A 26,508-nucleotide genomic window follows, 5' to 3' on the forward strand; every position below is an offset into this window, starting at 1 on the left:
CCCTGCAGTGAACAGGCCCATAATCCTGAAGCGCAGTCCCCAAGAGACCCTCCAGGGGCCTGTCCAGGGACCCTACTCCAACCACTTCACTACCCACCTTGGCTGGTCCCTTTGTGTGAAGTGGGTACAAGAGTCCCCATCTGCTTCAGAGATAGCTGGAGGTGGCCCTGGGGCTCGGCCTGCTGAGAGCCTGCCCCTGGTTGGGGTGGAGGGCAGCCCAGGCCTGTCCACTGGAGGCCTGGTTCTTGGAGGAGGCCCACAGTAGTCAGAGAAGCCCACTGGGTTGACATGGTGGGCAGGCTCAGGGACACAGATGTCCAGGCCATGGTGAGCAGGGAGACAAGACAGGAAAGGAGAAGCCACCCTGCCCCTGCCCTGTGAAAGGAACCCCGGGCCACAGGGCCATTTTTTAGGGAATCCACGTTCATCAGAGTCCTACAACGTAGGTTTCATCATTACACAGGTACGGCCAGGCCAGCAGGCCAGGATTGCCACTGAAAAGACAGGCGTCCACCCACAGTTCCCAAAGAGGGACACACCACATCCTGCTCAGCCATCCAGGTGACGCTGGGCCTAGTCAGGGGCAGGAGAGGAAGGGAGCCTGGCCGGAGCTGGTATTCTAGCTCCCACAGGAAGGGACAGGCCGCAGGGGAAGGGCCGTTTGAATCGTCGGTGGATTCCAGGGCACAGGGTGTCCGTCGTTGTAGGGACCCTGTCCCTGTGGGATGTGGCAGGGGCCAGTGGCTCTGAGCGTGGCAGCCTGGGAGGAGGTACGGCTGGAGACTCTGGATTGGTGAGTTCTCATCTCAAAGTTCGCGGTCTGCGGACCCGGCCAGCCCTTGGGGAGTCAGTGGGTCAGTTCACTTGTTGGTGAGAGCAGGAGGTGACAGACTGGGCCTAAAGAGGTGAGTCTGGGCTCAGTTCCAGCCTGAGAGGGAGAGGCTGTGTCTGGCGTCGGCCTATTCGTGGGTGAGCAGGACGTCACATGGCCACAGACAGGAGCGTGTGTGCACATGCATGTGTCCTCTGTTCTCTTCTCACAAAGCCACAGGACTCAATCAAGGGGTCCCAGCCCGACAATGTCATCTAATCCCCTCCCCTCCCGAAGGCCCCACGATGGCCAATTGAACCTCCATCCTCTAATAAAACCCAAACATGGGTTTTGGGGATGAGCCACACCCAGACCAGAGCGTCTCTCCTCCAGGGTCAGCCAGGCTGCACCTGGTGCCAGAGCATCAGAAGCCCGTGGTTGGGCCACCAGGTCACAATTTCCGCCCGACAACATGAACCTGGCTGCCAAGGAGCGTCCAGCCGTCTCTGAGGCTCCCCCGTCCTTGTCTGTAAAACGAGAGTGACATACCTTTCTGCAGGTCCTCAGAGGGTGGTGGGCGGTGTCCAGGGGCTGGCAGGGGCCTGGCAAGCAGCTGGCCGGTCCTGCCACCTCCCTTCCTCGCATCTGACTTGAATGGAGAGGCGGCTGCAGGGCTTGGGTACAGGGGGCTTCTGACGTGAAGGTCCGGCTGCTCAGTCCCTAGCCCTGGGCAGCCTCAGCCTGTGTCTGACCACAGGCTGAGTCCCGTCGGCCACCCTAACCCGGGCTCTGTGACAGACTCACATACAGCTAGTGGGCATGCCCTAGAAACACACACTAGCCACGGCCCCCACACTTTTGCACGCACACCCCAGCCCTGTGGCCGGGGCTCCCTCCGCCTGGCTCTCCAGACCCGACTTCCCAGCCCATGCTCAGCCCTTGCTGGACGTGTGCCCGCGGGGGTGGGAGCTGGCCAGGTGGCGTGTGGCGAAGGGCGTGCCCTGCCGGGAGCCTGTGTGGGGTGCTTTCTCGTGTGTGGGTGTGCTGTGCTCGGTTTGTGTCCTTCGCCGTGTGCTGAGTGCACACTTGTGGGTCCCAGCTGCATGTGGCCTGTGGGGGACACTGAGCCTGCGCAGGCCTGGAGCAGCTTCTCACCTGGGGACGGAGCTGCTGCCCCTCGGCCCTGTTTCTGTTGGCTGAGATGCCAGGCTCGAGGCTGCCATGACCTCTGGATGCCGGGCTCTCTGCAGCCAGGTCCTTCAGGGCCAAGGAAGAGGCCGAGACCCAGGGCCACCCTGGCTGCCTGGGAGAGGGGCATAGTGGCCGGGTTCCCTAGTCGGGGAGGCTGGGCGACCTCACTGTCCTTCTCATTCCGCGCTCACTTGGGTCAGGTTGCACCCTTGGTCTTCACACCCAGCAGGTTCCGAGTACTTAGCCTTAGGAGAGGATCAGTGCCGTCACCTGGGGTGGGTGCTGGGCAAGAGGGTGAGTTCTGGTGCCCTTCAGCCTCTGGCCCCCTTGTGCGCCCTCCTCCATTCTCGCCGTGTGCTGCCTCCGCCAGGTTACAGTGCGTCGGAGGCCCTCACCACACACAGCCCTGTTGAGAGCCACAGCCAAAGGGGCCCCAGCAAACTTCCAGCTGCCAGCAAGCTTCAGACTGCCCCAGCAACATCTAGCTGATTGGCTCCTCTGCGGTGATGTTCATTGGGCTGTTTCCCTGCCCTTCAGACTGCCAGCTGATGATTGGCTCACAGCGGCCCCAGCAACATCTAGCTGATTGGCTCCTCCACGGAGCTGCTCATTGGGTGACTTCTTTGGCTCTGCCCACGCAACCCAGCCAATCGGCCTCAGGAGCAGGAGGATTGTGGGAGGTTGAGAGGCTGGTGTGGGGGAGAGAGGCTTGTGGAAGCCGGTGGTGGCAGTTGGGCTCTGAGGGTTTTTCCCTGGAGCTGTTTTGTTTGGCGTTTGTAGTTCTAAAAATAAAGTTAGTTTCTTTTTGACAAGTGGCTCCTGATTTGTGCCAAGCCAGACTTCGGCACAGCCCCTTGGTCCTGGGTTTCCCAGCCTCCAGAATGGCAAGAAACAAACTTCTTTTCTTTACGATTTACCCAGCTTCAGTCATTCTGTTACAGTCTCAGACAACGGACTAAGGCAATCCCCTTCACCACTGTGGGGAAGCTCCCCACACCAGTCAGGGACCCCAGAGGACACCAGGGGAGGTCGGGAGGAGCCAGCTGGTCCCTCCCTGGGACTGCTAGGCGAGGTGCAGCAGTGGTGCCAGAATCCAGCAGGATGTGGCCTCCTCCAATGAAGGGGCCCGTGGAGTAAGTGGGCAGCCCTTGTCTCTCCCTCCTTCCCAAGCACCACGGGCACCTCCTATTGCCACAAGTCCCAGGTGCTCAGAATGGTGGGGAGGGGCAGAGAGAGGGCCTGGAGAGCCAGCAGCTTCCTTCAAGGTAGCAGCCTGTCTCTCTGGAGGGGTCACTGAGGTTGAGCCATGATGCTGAGCCCCGGTCACCTGTGGAGAGGCCACAGAACCCGGGTTGGAGCCTGGCCCAGGCTGGTGGCATTCGCCTACTTGCTGAGAGTCTGTGAGCTGACGCTTGCCTTCTCTGAACAGGTGGGTAGCCAGAACTCCAGCTGTGCCTCTCTTCAGGGTACCTGGGAGAGGCCAGTGAGGTCCAGAGGCCACAGCAGAGGAGCTGTGATGGTGACAAGGAAGTGACCAGAAGGACCAGGGAGTGGATGGGAAGGCAGGGGCTGGGACCTGGCCTGGTCTGGCTTTTCACAGGCCCAGACTTGTGTGACCTGCCCCGAGGTCACATAGCCGTCAGGGGCAGAGCCTGGGAGGAAACCCCTCTGTGCTCCTGAGAGGCCCCAGCCAGATCTGGTGGTCCCCTCCAGTGTCCCCCCGGAGCCACAGGCAGAGCCACTCAAGACCCCTCCCCGCCCTGGGGTGTTCATCGTAGCCCAAAACAGGGGAAGGTCCACGTGTCCATCAACAGGGAGATCAGCAGGAACCAGGCTGAGAGTGGAACACGGGGTGCCTGTCGCCAGGTCTCAGTGGGGCCACCAAAGGGAGGCGTGGGCAGGTCCCCATGGGGCCACCATAGGGAGGTCCTAGGGAAGGTGGGAGAGCGAGGCTGCAGTCACGACCATTGCAAGAGTCCGCCTCAGGCCTCCTCTTGGTGACAGGATGGCTGTCACCAAGAGCAGCAAGTGTTGGAGGCGGAAGCTGACCCCTGGACACCACTGTTAGGGACGTCCCATGGAGCTCTGCCATGGAACACAGCATGGCAGCCCATCAGAGTCAGACAAAGAGACGCCATGGGGCCCTGCAAGCTCCCTCGTAGGTCTACACCCAAGAAAAGTAAAAATGAGCACCTACAGGAGGACAGGGACGTGAGGGCTCAGAGCAGCTTTATTCATCACAGCCACAGAGCAAGACCCAAGTGTCCACTGGCTGAGGATGATAACAAAACGTGGTCTCCACGCACGGGAATATTACTCGGCCATGAAGAGGAAGCATCGACATGCGTGGCAGCAGGTGGGGCCTGGAAACCGTCATGCTCAGTCAAGGAAGCCAGTCACCAGGGGTCACGTACCTGTGAGCCACCTACATGCAAGGTCCCAACAGGGAGGTCTGTGGGGACAGGAAGCAAGTGAGCAGCTTCCTGGGGTGGGTGGAGGGGCTGGGCATACACGTGCAACACGTGAGGCCAGAGTGCCCATCGGCTTCTCACCACGGGGACCACGATGGCTGTCGGGAGCATCTCGGAGAAGAAGTGTCTGGGCTCCTGGTTTCAGAGGTTCTGTCCCTCCCGGGTCGACCAGTCCTGCATTCTGGCCAAGGTGAGGCCCAGAATCATGGAGGATGGTGGAGGAAGCCCTTCCCTGGGCACAGCCAGGGAGCAGAGGGAGAGGGGAAGGGGCTGCGGGCAGGGCCCCATGGCCACCTCGGCCAGCCCACCTGCCCACAGTACCACCCAGTGCCTTCACCCCAGGACGGTGAGGTGGCCGCGGCTCTCAGGAGGCCCTCATCACCTCCAAGCTCTCCTGCCTGGACACCCCAGGCCCCCAGGGGCCCCTCCCAGCCAGACCCCGGCAGCGATGGCCACAAAACTCCACCACACTGAGAGCTCGCGGACCCCACCCTGTGAAGGGTGAGTCTCCTGTACAAAATAACAGGCCAGTGAAGCCGTTTAAAAGTCAGACTGCAGGAGGGTCCACGTGGGAAGGGCCACCTGGTAAGGAAGCGTGTGCACAGGGGGACATCAAATGCCCCTGGAAGAGGGCACCTGCAGGGCCGGCTGAGGGGCCCCGGGAGGTGAGGGGAGCCCTCTCCTCACCATAAGGTGCAGTGGGTCGGGCTTTGCCGAGGACGGTGCTGATTTTATGACGGAAACAGAAGGTTCAGGGTGTTGGCCCCACGGGAACTGGCTGGGCCTCCTTGAGCAGCAGCCACGGCCGCGGGGCCAGAGCTCGTGGGCTGTCTGTCCACGGGGCAGGTCACGCCGTCCTCCTCCCTGGGCCTGAAATGGACTTCTTGTCAAAAACTTGGCAAAGCAAATATTTGGGGCTGCTTGGCCGACCCAAGGCAGGTCCCAGGGTTGGCCCAGGCGCCGTGACCAGACCCCCAGGGTGGTGGCCCTAATGACCATAATCAGAGAGCCTCCCTCCCCCAGTCCCGGCGGCTGTGATACCCAGGCCCAGGACAAGGTTTTGGGGGCTCCCCTTGCAAGCCTAGAAGCAGGATGGCCTGAACCCCAGGGGCGAGAGTCATGCAGCATGTGGTTCTGGGGACAGCACTAGGTGCCAAGCTCTGTGTTAGAGGTGCCACTCAGGTCACCAGTCTATGGAGCACGGAGGTGGTCGTTGTCTCCAGGTGGAAAACGAGGTTCAGAGAGGGGGGTGGATTCCAGACCTGGAGCTGGCTCTATACCCCCCAACCACTCGTGTCCTTCAAAGCCAAGGGCCACACACCCCGACTCAAGCTGGCCGTCAACAGGACAGCGCTGTTGATTCCCTGGCTACGTCAAGGATGCGGGCAGCAGGTGAGGCTGGATCAGGCTCCTGCTGCGTTTCTAGCAGTCTTCCCGGCTCCGCCCGGCGTTGCCGTGAGCTTCGTCCTTCTGCCCACTCTCCCGTGACCGCCAGATGGTTCCAACATCTGTCGGGGGGATCCTTGTGTGTCCTACACACGCCCAGAGACAGCAAGCCTGACTGCCCAGCATTCTGAACAAGACTCCGGAGAGCTGCTGAGACTGGGTGGGCTTCGGCCATTTGGGGCACAGGCTTTAAGGCGGTGTCCAGCCCAGAACTGGTGGACGCGGGCCCTCTGTGGGTGTGGGGAACTCGAAACACTGAGCGGGTTGCTGAATGAGAACCAGGAGGGAAGAGCTATGGGAGCGGCAGGCAGATGTCACCATAATGCCCAGCAGGGCCCGGCACAGCTCAGTGGCACTGCACTGGCCTGGCACGCAGGAGGCCCCGGGTTCCATTCCCAGCACCACGGGAAACAGTCCCACTATGCTCTTCTTCAGAATCAACACAACTCTGAGCCCATGGCTCTGGATGAGATCACCTCCTGGCTCCCCCACAGAATGGGCCAGAGGAGGCCGGGCCTTCGAGGATCCCTACATATCACCTCCTCTCCACCCGTCAGGGGGCAGCTGGTGCCATGGCTGTTCAGATGCTGCCCTGGCTTTCAGAACTGCCCTGTGTCCCTGAGCCTCTGTAGTTCCCGGGAAAGGTCCTCCCGTGGTGCCTTTGGGCCGGCCATCCCCACCCTGGGCCCCGTGCCTGCCACCACAGGGAGGAACAGGGCCCTGCCTGGTGTCTGCCAGGGCACATCCTGGGTCCTGAGCGGAGCCTACCCCCCACTCCCTCAGAGCCCTGCTCAGAGACAGAAGCTGCTGAGAGAGGGACAGGGAGTGGTCAGGAGGGCCCCAGGCCCCTGGTGTGTCCCCTGGGGCAGCCCCTCTCTTGCTGAGTCTCCATGCCCAGCTGTGGAAGGGGGGCTGCCGACTCCCTCCTGGGGGCTGGATGGCGAGGGCTGTGCTCACCAAACCCTCCTCTCCCTGCCTGGGCAGTGCCAGGGCCATCGGCTCAGCAGCCACCTTCCGCCGACTCCCTCTGCCATCTCCCTCCAGGCTCCCAGGGCGTCCAGCATCCTGGCCACCCTGAGTGTGCCCAGCGTCCTCCTGGGCTGGGGTGGGCCTCTTCCATCCTAGGCCACTGATGGGCTTTGGAAGGAGCCAGCCCTGCCTCCTGCCTGCTCTTGGGAGGAGACATGGGACCTGGCTCAAGAGGGGACAGTGAGAGACACAGGCAGCCCCGCAGCTCCAAACAGCTCCCAGGGCAGGTCTCTGCTGCCTGTGTCTGCAGGGCTCACACTGCAGGCTTCAGGGTGACTCCCCCAAATGTCCATCTAGGACCTGCAAGAAAATATGCCCCAAATCAGAACATGGCCATGGCCACAGAGGCCACAGCGGCCCCCACCCCGTTTCTCTGTCTCCCTGTCTCCCTGTCTGTCTGTCTGCTCTCCCTCGCTCTCCTCCTTCCCCGTATCCTTCCCCATTATTTCACGCAGCGAGAGAGGCCCCGCTACCAGACGCCCACATGCACACACTTTAATGTGCCTTCACAATCTTCCAGAAAACAGATGTAAGAGCCACGAGGTTCTTCCCGCTGCTCAGCGCAATTAAAGACGGGCCTGGGGGAGGCGGAGGCTCTGGGAGAAGGAGAGAGAGCCAGCCTCCCCAGGCTGCTCTTCCCAGGAGAGGGAACCAGGGGCAACCAGGAGGTTTGGGTGACTGTCCCGGGCTGTGACATCTTTCTCCCCTGGTCGTCAGCGTGGGAAACTCCGCCAAGTCTGCGTTGGCATAGCCTGGCATGGGAGAGGCCCTCGAAGGGACTCAGGAGGCCTGGGGACCCGGGCAGTGGGCCAGCACAGAATTCTGCCTCCTGCTTCCAAGTTGCTGTTCTGCCCTCACGTCCACCTGAGCCAAGACCCTGAGAGCTCGGACGCCCGCTGATTCCTTCCCTGCCTCCGTCCCTCATTCATTCAACAAGCACGAGGGGCCCAGGCCAGGCCTGCGTCTGCAGCAGGACCCCGGGGAGGGGATCAGAGGACGCAGGTCCCAGATGACCCTCGGGGGCAGGAGATGGCTCAGGTCTGAAGAGGAGCAGGAAACACTCCAGGGAATGAGTGGGGCTGGGGCGGCCAGGGGAGCTGAGCTCCCAGCTGGGACTACAGCTGGATCCTGGGAAAGTGAGGGTGCCCAAGACGTCACCACCACCCTGGGCTGAGCCACCAGGGGAGAGGTCATTGGTAAGAGACCAGGCCAGGCAGGGGACAGCACGACACGCCAGGATTTGTGTCCACCAGAGGGGTAGCAATGGTTGCCATGTGGGACTGGAGGCCCAGAGTTGCTTGATTGTCCAATTTTTCATGAGAAAATAAGAAACAAGGACAATTCAAAACTATACAATCTTAATTTCAAATGGTGGTGGCAATTTGAAAAAGTTGTTTTTTGAAGAAGTTGGTGGGCCAAAGGAAGCACACTGTGGGGCCACAGGGGGCCGTGGCTCTTGGTCACTCATCTCCAGCTTATTCCAGAATACCAGGCCACATGGGACCCCTACAAAGCCGGGGTCTAGGAGAAGTGAGCCTAATCCTGAGGCCTGGCACAGGGCCTGGTGCCCAGAAGGCCACAGAGCAGGCTGCAGTCCCTGGCAGAGCAGAGAGGCCTGGCCTGCTGCAGTCCGCCGTGGGCTTGAATCCTAACCCTGCTGCCCAAGAGCTGGGGAACACGGAGCTGGTCATGTATTCCTTTGTCCTTTGCCTGATTCCAAAGAGTATTTGAGGTCCTTCCATGAATGCATGCAGAAAGGCAAAACACTGTGTAAATAAATCAAATCAAACCGGAGTTCAGGCCCCATGGAAAACCAGGCGCGGCTGGTAATTGGACTGAGAAGTAAGGTTCGTTTTAAACCACAAACAGGGTCTGGGGATGTGGCTCAAGCGGTAGCACGCTCGCCTGGCATGCATGAGGCCCGGGTTCGATCCTCAGCACCACATGCAGACAAAGATGTTGTGTCTGCCGAAAACTAAAAAAAAAAAAAAAAAAAAAAAAAACATAGAGAATATTAAAATTCTCTCTCTCTCTCTCTAAAATAAAAATCTACAAAAATTATGTAAATAAATAAATAAACCACAAACACAGGTTCCAATGACTCTGTGCCGTCACTAGAGCAGGACCCCAATGTCGCCTGGCTTCCTAGCAGCCAAAGCAAAGAAGCAAAGCAGACATACTTGTGCTGCCTTTTGCTGACCTTAGAGAGTAAAAAGGCACCAGTTGACCAGAGCAGCCGTTTCCGGTCGTGGGCTGAGATGAAATTCCTCATGGTCCTCCCTGGAGGATTCTTTTAATGATGTAGTAAACAACAACTCGAGGTGCTGGTGAGAAAGTTTTTATTTCCTACATCTGTTTCTTTAATGTCCTTCTATGTGGGCTGGTGACACGATACCAAAAATAGATCCATCAACGTCCCAGTGGGAATGGGATTCAAGCATGCAGTCCCCACTGACCTGTGGAGGTCACTCTGTGCCTCTGAACTGCAGTCTTCTCAGCTGCAAAACAGACCAAACACCGGGCCCGCCTTTGAGGGCTGACAGAAACTCAAATGGAGTGAGGAGTCTCGACTGCCTGTCATGGTCTCTGGGACACAGTGGGTCCCGTCGCATTCATCAGCAACCTTGAAAAAAGCCATTTTTTGAAGAAAGTGTGTGTGGTGGGGGGCAGATGAGTTTCTTCTACTTGCTTTAACAGAACGACACCTTTCCATGCGGCTCCCGGCACCCTCGTAGCTTGGCAGGGTGCAGAGGGCAGGGTGGGCACAGAGGCAGGCTCTGCTCCACCCGGCCACTCAGGGACCCAGGCTCCTTCCACTGTGGTTCTGCCATCCCCGGGGACTTCCAAGTCCTCTCCAGTCCTGGGGACGGAGGAAGACGTGCGAGAAGTGTCAGTGGGCCGGGCCTGGAATTGGCCGGTGTCATTTTCACCCATAATCCATTTCACAGAAACCAGAGGTGGGCAAACATTGTCTGTGCCCCACGTGTTGGGGAAAAAGAAAGCCACACTTTTGGAGAGAGCCTGTGAGCTCTGGAGCCTCTGCCACGCCAGCAATCAAGTGGAACTTGGTTCTTCCCGTCGGCTGGAGCGAGGCAGCTCGGGGACCCGCGGCGTGTCCCCCGACCATCTGTTCCTCACACATCCTGTGCTGTCTGTGGTCTGGAAGCAGAGAATTTGACCGCTGGTCACTGACCTTTCCCGCATGCTGTTGTTTTTAATGTCATGGACACTTGAGAAAGCACAGCGTTCCCGGGCCAGCTACGTCCTTGCCGTGGTCGAGCAGGGAGCCTTGCTCTATCCCCTTGGCCACCCCATGCGCCCATCTGCTCAGCTCAGCATGTGCTACCTACCTGGGGGGCTCAGAGGTGCCCCGACCCTTAGGGTCCTTCAGTTCCATTAAAGAGGCAAAATCAGCTACACGCAAACGACTCAGGCAAGACACCAGACCACTGATGGAGAAGACCAAGGGTGGTTTCCAAGAACATGGATTAGAGCAAGCCACGCGCCCAGAGCAATCCATGCTCCCAGAGCAGCCACGTGCGCAGACACTTGGATGAGAGAAGAGGTGAGATAAGGTGGCCGTCAGTGAGCCACAAATCAAGTCCATTGGCCACAACTGACGTCCTGGAGTTGGCTGTGGTCAGGCCCTGGGACTGTCGCTGGGCTTTGCAGCCAGGTGGAGAGGGAAACGTGGCCCTGAGCAGCCCTGAGCAGCCTGGATGGCAACGGGAACCAGCATCTCCAGGCGCTAACTACCCCATACAAGCTACACGAGGGAGATGCCATTACCAGCCCCTGGGAAGGAGAAGCCCAGCCTGCCCACAGTCACACGGCTGGTGGGACAGGAATTGGAATACAGACCCCGCCTCTAACCCGCCTCCTAGACTCAAGATAAAGCTCTCCCAGTAGCTGCCCCAAGTGTGGACATGGTGGTCACCAACAGCCTTGCCAAAGGCCCTGGCGGGGTGCAAGCTCCATCCCAACTCGCCACACCTTGTGTCCCTGCCAATGCACATTTCAGATCCTCAGCCAACATCCCAGTGGCGAGTCCATCCACCTTCGCGGCTGGCTCCCTTCTGGTGGCCCTGGGTAGGCTGGAGGGCGGGGGAGTCGTGTCATCAGCTGCTGGCTCCTGACTGTCTCTCACTGAGCTTTGACTGCATGTCACCGCCATCACTCAACAAACTCATCTGGAAGATGCACACCGCCAGGCAGCCCCAAGCTCTGGTCCCACCCCACGAACACAGCGGCGGGGACCCATCCTCACGACGTTCATGATTGTGCAGGAGAGACGGGCATCAAACAAAGACACCAGAACACCGTGGAACCCACCAGGGAACGGAATGCAGAAGCCAGGATTTCAGTTCCCTCTGGGGGAGAAACACTTCACCCCGAAACCAAGTGAGGAAATGGACCTCATCAGGCAAAGAGGGGGACCAAAGCCCCGGGCTGACACGGGGAAGGCTCTGGGAGGGGATGGCTGAGAGGGGACAAGGGTCTCAAGGCAGCTCCAGTGGCTGGGAAAGCCAGAGGAAGGGAAGACAAACGAAGGCCAACCCCATCCGAAAGATACCGGGGGCCAGAGCCCGGAGGAGGAAGGCACGGAGGCTGGTCTTGTTTGTTTTAGAATTTGCTAGAAGTTAGACTTTTCCTGGCAAGTGCACCAGCGTCGGGGATTCTGTAGAGTAGAGCTGAGAACAGACCTAAGGCACCATTTGTTAAAGGAGGGAAGGAAGGATGGATGGATGATGGAAGGATGGACAGTCAGACTAGATGGGTGGGTGGAAGGATGGGTGCCATGGATGGATGATGGATGGATGATGGATGGATGATGGATGGATGATGGATGGATGATGGAGGGATAATGGATGGATGATAGAGGGATGATGGATGGATGATGGAGGGATGATGGAGGGATGATGGAGGGATGATGGAGGGATGATGGAGGGATGATGGAGGGATGATGGATGGATGACAGATGAATGATGGATGAATGATGGATGATGGAGGGATGATGGAGGGATGATGGAGGGATGATGGAGGGATGATGGAGGGATGATGGAGGGAGGGATGATGGAGGGATTGAAGGCTATATGCTGAAAGACTCGGGAAGCCACTTTGGGAAGGAAAGCTGACTGGGGGGGACAGGAGGCAGGACCCCCATTAGAATGCTTGATCCTAATCATGAAAAATCCGAATGGACCAGTTGGAGGAAGCTCCTTGAAGAAGCTTTTAGCTCTGCTCTAAGAAAAGTTGTGTTTGGCCAAATGAAGGCACTGGGTCCGAGAGTCCAGCAGGGCTCCAGCCCATCCCAGAGAAGACTGCACTGAGCTGGATGTGGGAGGTGTGTGGCAATCGCAGTGGTCTGAGAAGGGCCAGAGGGAGCCCAGGGACCATGTGCCGCTCCTCTGCGTCATTTACCCATGGTTCACAGTGCACACTGACGCTGGGAAGGGGAGGAGGAGGAAGCCTGTCTCACACACCTACTGTGCGCCAGGCCCTAGTACTTAAGATACACCACCATCTTCCCAGGCTGTGCTATTGTGACCCCACCCTCCCCAGATCATGCAGAGGAGGGCACATGTGTCCAGGAGGCAGCTCAGAGAGGTCAATTGCCTGCCCCAGGTCACACCAGCCAGATGGGTCTTCCGCTCTCCTGGATCTCTCCTTTACTGAAAATGCACCTTGGAGAGTTCAAGCCACCAGGGTTGGCCTTTCCCAAGCGCAGGTCTTGGGTGCTAAGTGAACACCGTGTCTCTTACAGTCTGTGCCTGGGTTGGAGGCAGGGTGGAGGTGCTGGTGGGTAGAGCGGGCGGGTGCTCCCGACAGGGCTATCGACACCGCCAGTGTCCTCTGGGAAGGCTTTGATGCTGTTTGGTGACTGCATCTGCAGTTTGATCTTGCCAACGGGCAAAGCAAGGCATGAAGCCAGGATTTCCAAATCGCTTTCTAGACCCCCATAATCCCCGGGGCTTCGTGAAACACCCTGCAGATGCCCAGATAACCCTGATTTAAAAAGTTAGACACCCAGAGCAATGCAAATGGCAACAGCAGCAGCAACTGTTCTTCCCTGTATCAGACGAGGATTCAAAGGCATGCTAATGGCCACTGTCAGAGGGCGGGAGGTAAGCAGGCCTCCCACACTGGGCGGGGAGAGCGGAGGATAACATCTTCCCTAGAGCAATTTGGAATTGTTCATGGGAATTTGTATCTGCTGTGACACAGCCAATTCCCCTTGGGGCGTTTATGCAGGGGACAGAATTAGAGGTGGAGTTGCAGATTGTCAGGGGCTGCTGAGAAGGGTTGGACCAGGCCAGGGTGGGTATGTTGACACCGTGGAAATCCGGGGAAGGCGGCAAATCAGGCCCCGCCCCCTGCTCCCCAGCACCACAATCCTGAACAGTTGCCAGTTCAACACGGGCTGGCGACCGCATGGCCACCGCAGTGACCAGCAGTTGGAAGTTAGCTCAATGAGCAAAAGGGCGTCCATCCAACAGGACATCGTGTGGCCACTGAGATGAGCCCCGAGAGGAGTGTGCGGGTGGGCAGGGGAAGGTGCAGAGGGCGGGAGACGCGTGCACAGGGCAGTCCGTTCTGAGCCCACACATGTAGGTGCCCTCGCACGCATGGGCACACTCACTGGGTAAGCGCCACCCTCTGGAGGTCTCTCCGAGAAGCCTGCGAGAGTGGCCGGGTCACCTCCAGGAGGGCTGGGATGGGCCGATGCCCAACCTGCCCCTGGGACTGGTTCTGAGAGGCACATTTTCCAAAAACCTTTAAAAATTGCCTTCATTAGAATGTCCCTCGCGGCTCCTGCACAAGACTGGGCGCGGGACTCGGGGGCCAGGGCTCTCAAGCCAGGGAGGAGCTCACGGGCCCCTTCACTCCCCATCCTTGGGTTTGGAGACGCCATGCTTCTGGTTTCCCACGCAAGAGCACCGCGTGGACGGGAAGGAGAGTGCACACCTCCTGCAGGGAGGGGGGACAGCGGCTACAGGGGACAGGAAAGGGACCCCCATGAGATGCCACTTCACACCCGCCACCTGACTCTCATCAGGAAGAGCAAGGGGACAGAGGAGACCTCTGCACGCCGTTGGCCATTCTGCAAAACAGCCTGGGGCTCCTCAGAAAACCAGCAACCCATCTCCACACCGCGGCCACCTCTGGGTGCCACCACAGGGAGGGAGCTCCGGTCCCGAGGAGATGCCCCAGCTCGCCGCAGCTCTGCTCACGACTGCCACGAAGTGGTGTCCTGTGCTCAGGAGGGGACAGACAGTGGCGTGCACGCCCTGGAGCCCCGCCCAGCGTTCAGGAGGGAAGCCGGTCACTGTGACAGCGTGGGTGAGCCCGGAGGCCACCATGTTCAGTGGGTAACCTGGACTGGGCCCCGCGCTGGCCTGGCCTCTCCCTTGGTGCCTCTCCCGTCTAGAGGCAGAGAGGGGACAGGGTCGCCAGGTCAGGGCGGGTGTGCGCTGTGGGCAGGGGACTTCGGGTCCCCGTCTGCAGGAGTGGGGGGGAGCGTGGCCACTGTTGCTGTGGCTTGGAAACGGCCCAGGGGAGATCGTAAGGGTCCCCACCACTAAAAGCTGATGTCTGTAGAGTGACAGGGCCTGACTCGGGGACACAGGGGATGACCCTGGGGGTGCTTCCTGCCCAGGTATGTCCAGGCCAGAGACTCCTTGTGGCCACTCCACGGCCCAGGGTGGCCTGAGGTTCCCAGGCAGCATGGACGCCCCAGGTCCTCCCTAGTCGACAGAAGCAGGGACTCCCAGGGCAGCCAGAGTCTGACACGCTGAGGTCCGAGAGTCCCTGTCATGGACAGAGAAGCCACTTGGGGGCCTGCCTCTCTGTGCAGCTGACAGACCCAGGATCGAGGCTCAGTCGCTCCCTCAATGATCTCAGGAGTTCCCTTCCCAGACACGTGGCAGGCGGAGTAGGAGGCTCCGGCCAAAGTGGGAGGCCCCCCGGGAGGGAGGGGGCTCAGCTCTCCAGGTACAAGGGGGTGGGTGACCTGGAAGGGCAGAAGGAACAGCCTGTGTGCGCAGAGGCTGGAGGCGGAGCCCGGCAGGCAGAGGACGGCCGCCAGGGGTCATCTCTAGGCCTCCGAGGCTGAGCATCTCTGTAAAACAAGGATGACGCCAGGTCTCAAGGACCCTCCCAGGCCCGCTGCCTGGCCTCTAGTGTGCCCAGGTCAGAGCATGTTCACAACGGAGAGTGACATAGATTCCCTGCCAGGAGGTAGAAGCCCCCCAGTGGCAGAGGAGCCCAGGCCCCAGGGTTGCCTTCCCACGGAGGCCGGAAACCCTCTAGGTGGGCCCCTCCCCACTCACCTTCGCCCCCAGGCCTCTCGCGGTGACATGAGGCCCTATGACAGCTGGCTTTGGATAAGTTCAGCGGGCAGCTGTCAGGGGGCCCCTGGCTGGAGCACGTGGTCATCTGCCCCAGTGGAACCGCTCCTGGGTTCACTCTGCGGGAGGCTGTTGAGAGCCGTCTCTGCCACGTGGGCTCTGGAGGTGACGCTGGTGGGTGAGGGGTATGTGCCTCCCTGAGGCCTTCAAGGGAAAAGGGGGACAATGAACAAGGGATCCCGAGACCGTCGTGCCTGAGGGAGAGAGGGCAGAGAGGCAGAGGCTATTCAATCAGGGTGGTCAGGGTTGAGTCCTCTCAGAGGAGGACACTTGAGCCGAGACACCAAAAATGAGATGAAGTCCCTTGGGAGGTCCGGGGGCAGGGCACTCCAGACAGGGGGGACAGCAGGTGCAAAGGCCCTGAGGTTGGGTGAAGCCCAGCATGATGAAGGGCAGGAGGTTGCTGTGGCTGGACAACAGTGAGCACAGGCCAGTATGAAGGGGTCTGCAGGAGCCAGGCCACTGGCTCAGGTCAGAGTGGGCTTTTGTCCTGTGTGTAAGCAGATGGAGAGAATGGACCAGGGCGTGCCAGGAGGGGACCCCAGCCACTGTGAGTGGCATGGATGCAGAAAACCAGCACAGTGACTGGAAGTCCTCACTGGGATCCCAGTTCCTTCCCTGGGTGGAGGGTGTGGTCAGGAGAACCCCCCGTCTTTCACGAGGACCACCAGGGTTGAGCACCGGCCGCCTCACACTTGGGAAGCCTGCCAATCTCTGCCCCTGATCCTGGCACCCCAGACAGTGACTCACCTAATGAGACAGCCGGCAGCTGATGCGCTTGGGTTCGCACCGCGCACACGGGTGTGAAGTCAAAAATCCAGGGAGCGAGTATTTCCAGCACCGGGGACGCCAAATGCAAGCACTTTATTTAAAGAATTACCGAGCTGGCGTGAGGGAGGCTTATCAGCCTCCAGCTCCCGGTGGGGGAGACTCGGGAGGCGCAGCTTGGTGGCTAAAAATAAGGGGAACCTCGGCCTGTTTCCATGAGATGGGCCGAAGCACCACGTCCCACCCTTCCAGCCCCCACCTTCCCACCCTGCCTTGGGCCAGCGTGGAGGTGGACCTGGCTGCCGAGAAGCTTGGCCAGAGCATCGGACACAGGTATCCTGCCTGAGGCGTGGCAGCCACTCCTCCGCCCAGGCCCAGTGCACACTGCAGCCAGCTCCCTCTGCCAGCCAGGCCTGGGGCTTAGGAGCCAGACTCCCGGGTGGAGCTTGGCCCCCTTGCGACCTTGGGCTGGAGTTCTGAGGACAAGGACAGAAGGCCCACCTTGGAGGCCTTGAGAGGCTGCAGATGCATGTGCCCCGGGCTGGGACGTGCACCCTGAGCAGACCTGATTGTGCTGGCTCAGGTGGCCCAGCGCCCTCATGGCCTGCTGCCTTTGGCCAGTGGCCACAGTTGAGCCAGGAAGAGGACAGGAGCCTCCTGCTGACAGAGGCCCCGAGGGCCATTTTGCAGATGGCTCAGAGGCTCGGGGATGAGGGTCAGAGTGCTCCTTCTGGCCTCCCCGCCTCCTGCCGGCCAGCCCTGTCCCCACTGCCCGGCTGCTGGGCACCCTTCACACACTGGGTCCATTCTCCACTAATGTGCAGCCAATGATCTTGGTTCAAGTACCCAACTGGGCCAGGGAGACCAGGCCAGGGGGTTTGTCCCTCAGCTGAACCGTCCACTGACGCAGTGGCCGGGATGGCTAGGGCTGGCCGGAAGGAGCGAGGGGTCCTGGGCCCTGCCCTGATATACAGTTAGCACTGTTTGTATTGACAGTTTCTGAATCTAGACATAAAGGGTAGGGTGGCCTGGGGCCTGCTGCGTGAGGTCTCCCCATGGGTCTCTGTCCCCTGATAGGTGGCAGGCAGCCTTTGACTGTCCGCTGTTCCTGTGAGAAGACAGGGTGGAGGTGCTGGGGAAACCAGCAGTGGTGGGGTGGGTGGTGGCCTGGGGTGTGGGGCTCTAAGGCAGCTGCAAGACCAGGGCTGCTGTGGGTGTCTTCAGGAGCCACTCGAGCAGGGACCAGGGACACCCTTTCTTTGCCTTCTTCTGCTACAGCCTCAGCCTTCCTTCCTGCTGGCTCTGTCCCCCGCCGCCTCCTGCCCAGCTCTGGGGTGGGGTCCCCCAGCTCCCCTGGGAGCAGGCCCTTCTCGGCCACCCCCACCCCACGACCTCCCCCACACAGCTTGGCTTGTGGGCCTTGGCCGGCGCTGTCCCTCCCTGGGGTCCCTTCTTGCTGTCTTCACTGGTCAGGGTCTTTGGGGTCCCACAGCCCCGAGGAGAATCTTGAAAACTCCCCACGACACGTGAACCTTCTTTAGTCGGCATCGGCCCTCCGAAGCCATCCACAGGAGCCACCTGATGGCCGCACACAGGCCACCGTGTGAGGCCGAAGCTCACGTGAAAACCAAAACGTGTGGCTTGGTAACTCGTTGGAGAGCAGCACGTCCTCCTGGGCAAAGCTGGGCACCGCCCCGAGGCACCCTCCCGATGCCCCTCATGCTTCTCTTCCCGGATGTCACCACCCAGGCCTGTCTTTGAGCATCCTGTAAATGGCGCCCTGCAGCCTGGGTCCTCTCAGCCTGGCTCCTCCGTCCAGGTGGCTGTGAGCAGCCAAACTCGGTGCTTGCTCTCCGCGTCGCTTCCCACTGTGTGAAGATCCCCCAAATTTTTGGTCCACTTTACTGCTGGTGGACACTTGGGTTGTCTCCATTTGGGGTCACTGACTGCTCTGGGCACTCACCCACAGCTGCCGGAGTTCGCGTAAGAACGTGGTTCTGTAGGGCCTTGTCCTGGGGCCATCACGGGGTCTAGGACACAGAAGTCCATCGGAACGCATCGAGATGCTACCAAACCGTTTCCCAAAGCAGTCTACCACTTTACCCCCACGGCCGTTCAGTAGAGGCCCTGTGGCTCTGTGTCCTGCCAACCCTTGGCATTGTCAAGATTTTACATTTTAGCCAATCTGCCCTGGTTATCTCACTGGGACTAATTTTCATTTCTGTGATCATTGATGAGATTCAGCACCTTTTCACCTATTTATTGGTTGCTGAAATATTCTTTGTGTGGAGTGCCTGATTTTTGCCTATTTTTTATATTGAGTTATTGATCTTTTTTGTATTGATTTGTAGTTGTGCCTATTCTAGAATAAAGGTTGTATGTGTGAAATGTCCCCCCCCACCCCTGCTCTTTTTAAAACACTTTTTATTGCTCACCCTTGGATCTTTATTTATTTATTTTTTATTTATATGCGGTGCTGAGAATTGAACCCAGTGCCTCACACGTGCCAGGCAAGTGCTCGCCCTGAGCCCCAGCCAGCCCTCCCCGACTTGGTAATCTGCCGTTTTACTCTCTGACTGATGTCTTCTGACAAAAAGAATTTTAAACTTTATAGTTGATGTGATTGATTTCGTTTTATGGACAGCACTTTCTACATGGTGTTCAAGGGCCTAGAGATGTCCCCCTGTGTTACTTTCTAGAAGTTTCCCATTTCCCCTTAACATTTGGATGGAGAATCCCTCGGAAATTAGTTTTTGCCCATGGGGTGAGGGAGGGTCGGGCTTCACCCCTGCCGGTGTGTATCACTGAGAAGCTGCCTTTCCCATTGCTTGGCAGTGACACACTTGTCATAAGACACGAGTCCTGTTGTCCCCTTACGCCAATGCCACGCTAGTCCCCATGGCGTTGTAACAGGTGTCGACACGAGGACAGCAAGTTCTCCACTTCATTCTTCTTCTTCCAACACTGGTCCTTCTGCCTCCTTGTGTTACCACACCCAGTTTTTGAAAAACTTAACGCTGTTTTCCAAGTTACACACACACACACACACACACACACACACACACACACACACACCTGTGAGGGTTTTTATTAGGGTTCTATCCTTCTTGGGTTCCTTTTCTAGAATGCTTTATAGTTTTCTGAGTATTTTTCGAGTGAGCCAACTTTTTAAAAACTATTGAGTGAGATTTGGGGTGACATTTGGATGCAGCAAGCTCCTACAGGTGGTCTCCCAGAGTGCTGTCCAGGTGTCTTCCTTGGTGGTCCTGCTCCCCTGGTCTCTAAGGAGCTCAAGCTACTCCTCTGTCGGGCCCCTCCCCGGGTGCCCACTCCCCTGCCCACTCCGGCTGGCCCAGGGTGCAGGCCTGGGACGTGGTAATGCAGTGGGCACTGCAGTTCAGGCTCACCCCTCGGTGCCCAGCTCAGGGACCACCCAACCTGGCCATGACCAGGTAGGCGCGCACCTGGCCGTGGGAGATTGTGTCTTCAGGAGCAGTGTGTGGAGATGTCCCCACCAGAAAAGCCACACCTACGCTCATCACATGACCTTTACCAACTGCCAACAGGTGGGGAGAGATGAGGAAGGTCACTGTGACCCTGTCACCTCATCAACCCCGCCATGTCTTCTGAGTGTCTGGTGCGGGCTTATTCTGGTTTTCAAGCTTGACATCACTGAGTGTCGCGCTCTGCGTTCAGCCTTTCTCACCAGATGCTACTAAGCAGGACTTCCTCCTGTGACCCTGCATTCCTGGGATCTCGAGGCCTGAGGGTGACCATGTGGCTGTCCAGCACGAGCACCAGGTGCCAGCATGGACAGGCAGCTAGTTCCCTTAGGGACTCTCAGCCTCTCCACTGGTCCCCACAGATACAGATCCCGAGCACAGAATGGCTCCATGGCCTGGCCAGGATGCTCAGCCAGCTTCCCAGCAGGGACCAACAGGCATTCTGGGGGCACTGCTCTTGCCCAGGTGGACAGGACAATGCTGGCTCCTGGGAGGCTCAGCCTCCTCTGTGGGCTCCTTCCTCTGAGCCAGAGGGGCTCTTCCTTCTGCAGCTGAGGAGCTCTGAATGAGTCTGGCCCCTCGTGACCAGCCCATGAAAAAGAACGCCTTTGCCCAGGGAAGACCCAGTGGGTTTGGAAACCAAGGTTTACAGGCAGGTTCTGTGGAAAGCAGCCCCCTCCCAGGCTGTCCTCAGCTGGAGGTCAGGGCCAGAGTCCTGGAGGAGACTAGGGGAAGGGACCATTTCACCCAGGTCTCTGCAGCGCCCCCAGCTCAGCGAGCACGCATTTTATGGGGTGCACCTGCTGGACGCTCCTGCAGCCTCAGGGCCTGTGGGACCCGCCCTGAGGCACCATGCCAGGGAGCCTGACAGACCCTCCTTTGCCCATCGCCCGGGAGGCTCCCCACACAATCCAAAGCAGCAGCCCCTCCCGGGCGCCCTAGTGACCCCCTCTGGCACAGGTGCCAATGGAGGGGCATAGTCTATGCAGGGCTGAATTGGGGACAGGGAGCACCACGTGGAAATCAAGCCCAGGAGCGGTGGGACTGCAGGCCACTGCCCAGGCCTGAGGATGCCTGTGCCCCACCCTGGCCCCCAGGGAACCCTTCACTGCTGCGGGACTGGTTCTTCGACCCCACCCAATGGCCCATTCCTGCCCAACCCCAGTGCAATGACCCCTGGAAAGCCTGTCTTGTCCCATCAGAAATGCTGCTCAGAAAACCAGGCCTGGAGTTCAAATCCTGCCTGAGATGAGGGACCCCACCACCCTGGGATGGGTCCTGATGGAAGATGGGAAAGGGGAAAGCTGTGTCCTTTGATGTAACATGACTGAAATACCCGGGGAGACAGATTCAGGTGACATACCCAATGCTTGGTGAGCAGGCACACCGGGGCTTCCTCCAAAGACCCCTTTCTACCTGGGGTGGCGTGGCCTGGGTGGCAGGCCCATGGCATGTGTAGACAGCATTAAGCCACTGGGCCACTTGCTCAGGAGCTGGGTGGCTGGGGGCCACAGTAAGGGAGGGTCCATGTCCTAGGAGAGCAGTTTGGCGTGCAAAGACATGGGGGCGGGATCCTCTGCAGCCCTTCAGGGCCAGGAGGCGCACAGGACTCTGAACTTAAACCACAATCCACTCCATGGTTCCTGCACCCTGGGCCCCAGGGATCATTGGACTGGGAGGAGGGTTCCCAGGAGGTGCATGCAGGAAGGCCCCACAGCAGCCACTTGGAAACCCACAGCTTCTGTTTGCTTGCCTCCTGTGACGGGGACACCCCTGTCTCCCACGCCACCTGCCCCACCTTTGTGAGCAGCTGTCTTCCTTCTCAGGTGTGTAACTCAGAGCCAGAGTGAGTTCTAGAATGGTGAGTTCTAGGAGAATACCAGGCCCTCCTCTGTCCTAAAGACTATGGTTTGCTCATGCGTCACTGTACTGGGGCATTGCTCTTGATCACCCCAGAGCGCAGGCCGGGCACAGGCAGGGCGCAGGCAGGGTGCAGGGCGGGGGCAGGCTGCCATCCGCTCACACTCACTCCCTCACCGTCACCCTCGTCCACGTCCTTCCTGCTTCTCTCTCTGTTCCTTCCTTCTCTCTCCTCCCTTCTCTCTTGTCTCCTCCCAGCTCAGAGCAACGCACCTCTCCACCATCTGTTCAAATGAATGCTGGGGGTTCAGCCCGGGTGGGCCCAGGACCTCACAGGTGGGTGAGCCGTTCCCAGCACTTCCTGCCTGGCAAGGGGAGCAGAGCAGGGAAACAGCTGTGGCACCTGGGATTAGAGAGGGACAAAGTGACGTGAGCAACCACCAGGCCTGTGCCCAAGAGGAGGCAAGCCAAAGGCGGAGGACAGTCCCAGTGGCCCCGAGAAAGCGGACAACAAACTGAATAATGTCCACTGGAAGCCGGGGAGGCCTGGCCAGAGCAGACCTGTCATGCGGAATTCACGACCTGAGCCAAACAGCCACACTCAATGGCTTTGATATAAAATACTACCTTGGAAACATGGCTTTTGTCCAGCTTCGAGAAACAGTTTGGTTCAAGTTCTTCTCTATGTGGCTTTGACGCCTGTGTCACCATCATGGAGAGACAGCTCTCTCTAGGGCTCAACTTACTCAGAGGGATCCAGAGTCTAAACACCGACCTTTCCAATCCAAGTGCCAGGCACCCACTGGCCAGCGGGCCTGCACCCGTGAGGAGGTCAGGGGCCTGGGTTGTGAGAACAGAGGCCTGCGCAGCATGGCCACTTATTGGGGTGCTCTAAAAGTGACCTTTAAAGGGCCCATGACAGCAGCCACCCACACCTCCCACCGCCAAGCTCAGGGAAATTCTTCTGAGTTGCTGTCTGACTGCGGCCACCTCTGCAGCCCACACTTGCAAGGACTGCAGATACAGGCCGCTAGTGTCCCTTCTCCAGCCAGAAATTTGGGATTAAAAATTAAGTAACGGAGAGAGAGCACTTGTCATGCAAGAAATGAGTAACTCAAACACCGAGGCGCCCTTCTGTTCAGACCTGCGATGCGTCTGGGCGTGGCTTCCGGACGTGAAGGCTCTCAGCCGACCTGGAAAAGGCAGAGCTCTGCGATCTGTCCTGTGCTACAGGCAGAGGGCACCAGAGAAGCCAAAGCAGGGGACTCTCTCCTGCCCCGCCCCTTTATCCACACAGCCCCTGGCTGGCCGCACCTCCTACCTGCCGACAGTCTCTCGGTCTCGCACTCCGTGTAGTGGAGGTAATAACACTTCCCAAGGTCTTCAGGGACGAGCGCGTGCAAACTAGAGTGAGGGGGGAAATTGTTCCGTAATGGGGTCACCCTGGACAGGGGACCTCCGAGGCCGCAGGTTTTCCCTCTGGGAAGCGGAGCCCAGCGGCAGGGCTCCCAGGCCTCCTTCCCTCCCGTGCGCAGCACCGAGGGCCTTGCAAGGCCTGCGGGGTGAGTGGATGAGAAAGAGGAATCCTGTCGCCCCCTCTGCAGGAGCATCCCCGACTCGTGTTCACTAGATGACGCTTACATGTCCCCAGGTCCCCCCCCCCCGCAGCACCCCAAACAACGCAGCCCCACGCTGCCTCTTGGTTTATATTCCTCCGCGCTTTGGCCACTGTATTAAGCCATCTTAATTGCTTGTCATTCCTGTCTTCACCACGGGGAGCCCTGTCCACTGTCTGTATCTACGGGCCCGCTTAGCGCCTGGCACATAGGACGTGCTCAGTAAATATTTTAATGAACGAGTGGCTTAGTCAGTTAATGAACAGGGGTTCCCTCCTCCCGATCGTTGGTCACCGCCTAGGGAGTAGGAAAGTCCCCAACCCCACTTGGCCAGCCTTCAAGCCCTTTGCACTAGCTCAGGCGACCTTCCCTGCATGCACGTCCCCGCCCTCCCCACCCACCCAATTCCAGCACCCTGCTCCCAGGAGCCAAGCCTGGGCAGAGAAGGCCTTGGCACACAGTAGGCTCTTTCAGGCGCTGGAAAACATGGAGAAGGGCCCGCAGGCCCTAGAGCCTGGCGCCCGAGGCGCCCAGCTGCCCCGCGAGCCTTCCCCGCCTGGGCGGGCGCAGCGAGGGCGGGCAGCTCCGCGCGCCTCTCCCGCCGCCCGGTGCAAACTTTCAAAAAACGCGGCGGCTGCGGCCCCGCCTTGCGCGAGGGCGGCGGGGGTGGCGGGGGCGGGGCCGCGGGCCCGGGCCGGTGGCTCCGCCTCCTCCTCCCGCCGCCGCCGCCCTCCGGCGCCCGCCCAGCTGCCGCCACCGGCTCGCGGGTGCAGCGCGATGCCCCGGAGCTCGGCCCCGGCCCCGGCCCCCGACTCGCCGCGGGAGTAGCCCTCGCGCGAGCGCGCAGCCGCCGACCTCGCCCCGGAGTCGCGATGGGCAACACGGTGCACAGGACCTTGCCAGGTACGCCGGGAACCCGGCCCGCGAGGCGGGCGCCGGGCTTCTCCTCTCCCCTGGACACCCACTGGGTGACTCTCGGGGAGCCACCCCACGCCCCTCGGAGCCCTCGGCGCGCACCGGGCTGCGGTCTCCAGCGCCTCCCCGAGCCCAGCTCTGCGCGCGCGCCCAGAGGCTGGGCTTCGCGCTCCGGGAGAGCGGGTACAGCGTCCTGGTTACCTTGGGGACCCCCGTCCTCGTTCTCTCCGGCTTTGGCCAGATGCGCGAAAGGGCCGCCGTGGCTATGTCGCGCACCCCCTCGCCTTTGTTCCAGCCCGGAGGCGCGGATGAAGGAGCCTGGGGCGACCGGGGGTGGGGGGGTGAATCTGGAGCCGGGCTCGCCCCGGCTTCCGACGGTCAGAAGCCGCCAGTTGTGCAGAGACCGCAGCTGCCGAGAGTGGGGGAGGTGTGCGCTAGGGTCTCTCAGTTTGCAGGCTGCCAGCGCCCCCGCGCACATGCTGCCTCGCCTCGGCCGCGCTCCCACGCGCACCAGGCTGCGCCCCCCTCTGGTGTCGGCTCAACTGGGGGCTCCTTAGCCCTATGGGAGTCGCTGCTGTAGAGCGCGTCGCCCCCTAATTCAAAGAGCCCTAGAATTTCCCAGACCAGAGTAAGGGGATTGGGAGGGGGCAATGGGGTGGGAGCATAGAATCAGAGGAGGCCTTACTGAAGAAAGCCTGGTGATCCTGGGGAACAGATCCGCGGCCCCACGGAGGCTCTGTGTCAGCACTTTGCATACCTTACCTGAGCACGGTATGCAAATAAACTTCACTAAAGAGAGATGTATCCTAATTTCACAAATGGGAAAAAAAATGAAGCTCAGAGGAGAGGAAATGACTCCACCAGGGTCACACAGGAGTGGGAGAATCTGGATGGAGTCCGGTTTATCCATCTGCCCTCCCCCATCCCTCTGTCTTCAGAAGTCTTGGCTGAAAGCTGGGCATTTATAGCATCCTTTGGATAAAAGGCAAGGCCTGTGTGGGCGCTGGAGGGCGCAGTTGGGTGGATTGCCTAGGCTGGCTGAGTGAAGAAGTCAGCCCTAGGTCAGATTTAGTGTGAGACTTTGCTCACTCTACACCGACACCCCTTGTAGTCCTTTCTTTAGCGTTAAGTGCCGATATCAAAAAATAATCGTATGTCCCTTGGAGGGGACTGAAGTGGAGTTGAGCCCCCAGTCCCAGGCCAACTTATGCAGGAGGGGCTGACTCCTCCAACAGAGCAAGCCTTTGGGCATATTTTGGGCAACTGCACTGGAACGTTCCAGTTCTTGGAGAAGTGGAGGCACCAGCTACTCAGTGGTGGAGGAAGGAACCCTGGCGGCTGGCTGGCTGGCTGGCCTGTTTCCTTTGCGCATGCTCCTCCGGGGAGGGGCGAGCCCCCACCCACACCCCATCGGCAGACAGGAGGGGTGCTCGCTGCAGGCACTGGAGGTCCTACCCACCAGCCCTGGGCAGAGGCACTGATGCCCCACCCCTTCATGCAGTTTCTTAAGAAATGTTGATGCTGTGCTAATGAATAAGCCATTTGCCACTCGTGGGTCAGTCTGGGGCAAGCAGTGGACAGACACACTGAGGGCACTACAGCTGTCCCCTGTGAAGTCAGCACCGCCCCTCCTGCCTGCACTGTGCCAGGTGTGCGAGATGGGGCAGGTGTGGGGTGGGTGCTCAAGCAGTGTCCAGTGTAGGAGAGTTCTGTGCTCCTGGGGGACTTAGACTTGCATCAAGTTTGAGAAGGGGACAGACCTGGAATTCCTGAGCCATGGAAGGTTGCAGGTGCCCAGAATATAAAGGGCTCTTTTTTGTTTTTGGATCCATAGCTAAACTCTTGCACACAACATGCTATTTTGGTGCATCTGTGCTCAGCCGGTGAGCCCTCCACACCTGGAATAGCCTTTCTTGTCACCTTCCTTGTCCTCAATCCAGCTGGGATGGGGGTGGATGGAGGTGGTCAGCTTTCCTGTCGGCCTGCAGCCCCACCCGTTGCTCTTCCTCCTGGACACCTCAGGTCTCTGCAGTTCATGTGACCACACTGCACTAACTCCATGCTCTCCTGGATCCCCGGGGATAGAGCCCCTGCCTGGATCACCTCCTGGCCCTCTTGCCCATCCCAGAGCCTGGAGCCTGGCAGGGCTCGGAGGCTCGGGGGCGCTGGGCCGTTGCTGGTGTCTCCTGCTGTGGGAACGCTTGCTCAGTCTTGCCCTGGAGAAGCCTGTGCTTCGTTCTCAGGAAAAGGACACATGCGGGGGTTCCTTCTGTGGGACTTGAAATAGAGAGCTGGCATTGCTGAGCACCTGGATTCCATGCCAGCCTTCCTGCGTATTTGGCTTCATTCATTTGCACGCCAAGCACACGTCTCCTTAAGGCTCCTGCAGCCACCCATCTCTCTTCTGGAACATTCTCCCTGCAGACCAGAATGCAGCTCCCATGGCTCTCTGCAGGTCTCTGTACCAACGCACATCCTGCCACCGTTCTG

At 59.4% G+C, this 26,508-nt stretch overlaps 2 protein-coding genes across 5 annotated transcripts in view; one reads left to right on the forward strand and one right to left on the reverse strand.

The window, feature by feature from the left end:
• Positions 1-4,214: 4,214 nt before the first annotated feature.
• Positions 4,215-24,668, reverse strand: LOC120885619 (uncharacterized). 3 transcript variants are annotated; one of them, XR_013440089.1, is made up of 7 exons: positions 24,220-24,668; positions 15,279-22,891; positions 10,299-15,067; positions 9,149-10,107; positions 5,795-7,248; positions 5,161-5,343; positions 4,215-4,654 (listed from the first exon to the last, which is right to left on the reverse strand). XR_013440089.1 is itself a non-coding variant. In XM_078052441.1 (3 exons), the coding sequence occupies exons 1-3, from the start codon at positions 24,494-24,496 to the stop codon at positions 22,672-22,674; spliced, it is 369 nt and encodes a 122-aa protein (XP_077908567.1). In that variant the 5' UTR covers positions 24,497-24,668; the 3' UTR covers positions 18,567-22,671. The 3 variants fall into 3 exon arrangements, 1 of the variants encoding a protein (XP_077908567.1); XR_013440087.1 differs by having other exon boundaries at positions 4,215-5,343; XM_078052441.1 differs by lacking the exons at positions 4,215-4,654; positions 5,161-5,343; positions 5,795-7,248; positions 9,149-10,107; positions 10,299-15,067 and having other exon boundaries at positions 18,567-22,680; positions 22,809-22,891.
• The window catches only part of Neurl1b (neuralized E3 ubiquitin protein ligase 1B), a 35,813-nt gene continuing 33,144 nt past the window's right edge, over positions 23,840-26,508 (forward strand). For both annotated transcript variants that reach the window (XR_013440082.1, XM_078052437.1), the window contains exon 1: positions 23,840-24,006. Coding sequence is in view for 1 of the 2 variants with exons in the window: in XM_078052437.1 (XP_077908563.1) it covers positions 23,976-24,006 (31 nt within the window). In the remaining variant the exon portion in view is untranslated. The remainder of the gene's footprint in view (positions 24,007-26,508) is intronic.

The sequence above is a fragment of the Ictidomys tridecemlineatus genome, chromosome 1 (assembly GCF_052094955.1).
Source record: "Ictidomys tridecemlineatus isolate mIctTri1 chromosome 1, mIctTri1.hap1, whole genome shotgun sequence".
Taxonomy (NCBI): Eukaryota; Metazoa; Chordata; class Mammalia; order Rodentia; family Sciuridae; genus Ictidomys; species Ictidomys tridecemlineatus.

Excerpts from the sequence above, each read along its gene's own strand:
- LOC120885619 (XM_078052441.1), bottom strand. The coding sequence starts at position 24,496 with ATGTGCGCGGGGGCGCTGGCAGCCTGCAAACTGAGAGACCCTAGCGCA. Across the intron at positions 22,892-24,219 it reads CGAGGACGGGGGTCCCCAAG|TTTGCACGCGCTCGTCCCTG; the intron begins GTAACCAGGACG and ends CCCTCACTCTAG.